Source organism: Austrofundulus limnaeus, unplaced genomic scaffold (genome assembly GCF_001266775.1).
Source record: "Austrofundulus limnaeus strain Quisiro unplaced genomic scaffold, Austrofundulus_limnaeus-1.0 Scaffold338, whole genome shotgun sequence".
NCBI lineage: Eukaryota > Metazoa > Chordata > Actinopteri > Cyprinodontiformes > Rivulidae > Austrofundulus > Austrofundulus limnaeus.
Window position 1 is genome coordinate 269,553 of NW_013952740.1, and position 4,253 is coordinate 273,805.

The window sequence follows — 4,253 nt, forward strand, 5'->3', positions numbered from 1 at the left end:
GTAGAAAGTTGTTACTTTTATTTCATTTTTGCTTGTTTTCATCCCAGCTTGTTATTGTAAAAAAATACTATCCATAGAAACTGTGCCTCCTAGATAGACTAGTGCATCTAAAATTTAACATAAATCAATTATTTTGAAACAATATAATCAATTCTGTAGTTTTTTGGGGAGGTCACCTCCTTATAAATGTCCTTACAGAAAATCTAACTTCTCATTTTAAATCAATACCTTTACTTTTAATACTTGAGTACAAAAAATATCAGGTACTTTTAGACTTTTACTCAAGTAATATTCCTAAAGGAGACTTTTACTTTTACCAAAGTAATTTTTGGTAAGATACTTGTACTTTTACTCAAGTATTACTTTGTGGTACTTTACACAACACTGCTTATTAGTTCTCCATACATGCCAATTTCAACAATTATTTTAACATTGTCAGTGTGTGAATGACTGTAAGGTAAAGTGCTTTGGGGTCTGATGGGGCTTGATAAAGTGCTATATAAGTTCAGTCCATTTAACATTTATCATTGTTAGATGAATAAAAAAAAAACAGACTTTGCTTCAACCTGTGTTTTCATCTTATGTTTGTAATTACAAGATTTTTCCAAACAAAAAAGAAATATAAAAAGGTCAGGTTGTGTACTCTAAAATTCCAGGGAGCAGGCTCAAAAAAATAACAAAAAAAAAAACTCCAAGACTTGGAGGAAAAAAKAAAAAAAATTACAAAAATGAAAAAGCTGACGTGGCAGCTGTAAACATACTTACAAAAATCCCCAAAGAAAAACTGTGGTAAGGTAAGCAGGTAGACAACAAGAACGTTTTGGAAGCACAAGAACAGGGAACACAAAGGGATCCTAACGAGCGTAAAGCAGAATCACCTGGGGAGAGTGGGCGGGGCCAGAGCAGAGACAGGAAGGAGAACTAAACTGAGACAGGGAACAAAGAAACATTAGAAAGAWGTTTTTGTCTGTTRGCAAAATCRCAAAATATTGTCAACTTGAYACAATACTATGTTATCACAATTTTYTTTACAATCTATTATGTCCATTTCATAAAGGTTCTCGTTAGTTTTAAACACAATATTTCCTTCTCTCTCTCCAGACTCACACAGTTCGGGGTACAGGAGTCCTCCAGCAGTATGTTGACAGACAGCAGCTTCTCAAAGAGTTGAATGGTGACTTCAGTCACTGTCACTCAGACTGGCTGGCCTTCAGACTGGTAAGAAACACGCGTGCTTTGCCTACAGATAAAGAGTTTTGATCTTTTAGCACTTCTGCAGTCGTACAGTGCATCTGGGTATTTTACCATAACCTCTGGATACTTTCCAGCTTTGGTTGTGAGAGAGACAACCAGGAAAATATGGCTTCAGGCCTTTAAGAATAAGTTGTGGGTTTTTTATTTTCTGAAGTCATTGCAAAGTGGCCTTCCTCTAGGGCAGGGCTATTCGACTGGTGGCCCGTGGGCCACATCCGGCCTGCAAGTGACCAAAGTTTGGCCCACCAATGGGTTCATTCATCTTTTAATCCCAAACCCCCRGTTTTCTACTTTAATTATAAGTTTTTTTTAGTTAGACATAGACATGTGTGGTATCTACAGAAACATCATAATCTTGGCTAGAAGCTGATAAAAAACATTTCTATGAACATCCAAGGCAGTTAAAACTACAAATAGTTGAAGATAAAAAAAAACTACGAAAGCGAAAATAAAATTGGTTAAAAAATTTGGCAAGTCAGAGATGTCAAAATAATATTTGTGTTAAATAGGAGGCAGAATATGTTATTGTTTTTGATATTGTTTAATTATCACTACTTTTATTACATAGGGTTCTGTATGTTGTGTTCATGATTAAATGCAACAAAATAAACTATTTCAAAAGTAACAGATCTTTGTAATACTTGGTTTATTTACATAATAACTTGGATGTTCGGCCCCTGTGCTGTCTGCATTAACTGTGGCCCTCAGAGCAATTTAGTTGAATAACCCTATAGGTACAAAATGTTAAATGTTGTAGATCAGTGTCGCTGTGGATTAGTGGTTAGAGAGTCAGAGGTTTGATTCCAACAGAATGCAGTCACATGATAGGGTTTCCCTGGACAAGACACAGAAGCCCTCATTGCCTCCGATGTATCCCGTCATTATATGAAAATGATCTAAAGCACTGATTAGACTCTACAGAATAATTTATTCAGATTAGCTTTGTAGAGATGGAGTGGTATATGAACAAATGTGTKTTGATGGCACAGATTGTKTTGCAAAACAYRATGAATAGCCTGGTTGCATAGAAAAAGGCTGTAGAAGTACAGTTCATTTACCAGTTAATGCAATATGACTGAACACTCCAGAATAACAAACCCAAAATATTGACCWGTACCTAACCAGTAGATGGTTCAGGTTGCTTATGAAGAAGTACTTTCATGTTTTTCCAGTTTAGTCGTAGAAGTACGAGGAATATGAAAAATGAGGTGGAGGGTGTGGATTTCCTKTTATTGTCAATGATTTCCGATATCTATAACATATTTATCAGTGTTTTATGCTTTAAACCCTGTAGCAACATCAGTAATTGAGGTTGGACAGTATTATGTTGGAGACTGTCTGCGATACTGTGGTCACTTTCCATGTAGCATCAATTATGCTAATGCTAGCTGCCTGTCACGTTCTCTCGTCCTGGCCACACCTCCGCTCTCCCCCCCCTCCCCTCCCCTCAGAGTCTCCACTTTGTGCATTTTTCAAATTTGCGTTGGGGGCGGAGTTATCCTTTCACAGGGGGGTAAGTTACACTTTAAGATATAAATCTTCAAAAGTGCAGATAGTTTATTACTGCAATTTTTGTAATGCACACAGTAGCCATATTGGATTATGAGTTTCAATTTACAGTTCCTACAGAGTACATAGTGGATTTTTGTGAATCGAAACTTGGAAATTTTGACTTCCTRTGAATTTTCAACTAAAAACTGGAACACGGTTACGTGGGGAAGTGACATTACTTCAGAGTCAATTCAAACTTGAGAGTTAAATGAGAGAATTAATTCACTTCCTTTTGTTTTTGTTTTGTTCTTCTTTAGCGTCTGGAGCGACTGACAGAGTGCTGCGAGAGCGCCCTCTCCCTGCTTGGAGAAGCACTGCAGGCGATGGAGACCGAGCCAATACCGAACAACATCCAGGTCATCCACCAAACTCATGCGTTTTGCTGTTTCTGATAATTGTGACCAAATACCCATGAATAATGGAAAAGAATAATTAAGAGTAAATGTTTGCTGAACCCAGTGATCTTCTTCAGGCTGTTCCTCAGAGCGTAGACAAACACAGACAGCTCATGGCGAGTGTCCTGGCTGACCAACGCTTGACTGAACTTCAGCAGAGAGGGGGGGCGTGGCTCGCAGGACTGACATCTTGTTCGTCCGGCATGGCGCAGAAGTCACCAGATTGCAGGTACGACACATTTACTTTTATACTACTGTGGTACTAACTTTGACTTTAAGGTGTCTTTTCAGACATGATTTAGGTTAAATTGATGCTAAAACTAGTAGAAGGCAAATGGACTTCTTTTCTTGTTTTTGAAGGATTTTTATTCTCTTATCCAAAAGGCTTATTTAGTTCTGAAACTGGTAGCAGGTTGCAGTTTAAACATGCACACAGTTAACAATCTACTGGAAAACGGCTGGTGTTGGCATGGCCATGGGTGACAATGACGAATCCTTCCTGTGCTCTGAGAACTGGAGAGTTGTTCTGCCAACCACACAACATACACAAACACACACTCCCAACTCTTACTAGCACACTTTTCCCCTCTCAATCGGATGCGTAGGTAGGGATTTACCCGACATGAGGAATATTTTTGGAGCTTTTTATTTTTGCTTTCGTGGTTATCTCTCTGTTGCATCTTCCTCTCGGGGGTGGGCGGCACACAGAAGAAGGCACATGTTTTGAAGAGTCATCAGAGCATAAATAGGACCAGACAGGAAATGTGTCACACTTACTTCAGTCACACAAAATGATACCGTCCCGCAAGTGCTAATCACTGTAGCAGTTTACAGTATGAAGACATGTACTGTGGACCCAACAGTTAGAATTAAGTATTAAAAAAATCAGCAATTTTCAGCATATGACTTGTTCAATAAGTTCTGCTGCCATCTTCTTTACAACGAACCTGCACCAATCTTACAGTGGTTTGCAAAAGTATTCATACCCCTTGAACTTTTCCATATTTTGTCACATTACAACCACAAACATAAATATATTTCACTGGAATTTAA

General features: G+C 38.2%; 1 protein-coding gene across 1 annotated transcript in view; it reads left to right on the top strand.

The window, feature by feature from the left end:
• The window catches only part of arhgef40 (Rho guanine nucleotide exchange factor (GEF) 40), a 68,022-nt gene that overhangs the window by 33,808 nt on the left and 29,961 nt on the right, over positions 1-4,253 (top strand). The window contains exons 11-13 of the mRNA XM_014022675.1: positions 1,102-1,218; positions 3,063-3,161; positions 3,278-3,429. Coding sequence (XP_013878129.1) covers positions 1,102-1,218; positions 3,063-3,161; positions 3,278-3,429 — 368 coding nt within the window. The remainder of the gene's footprint in view (positions 1-1,101; positions 1,219-3,062; positions 3,162-3,277; positions 3,430-4,253) is intronic.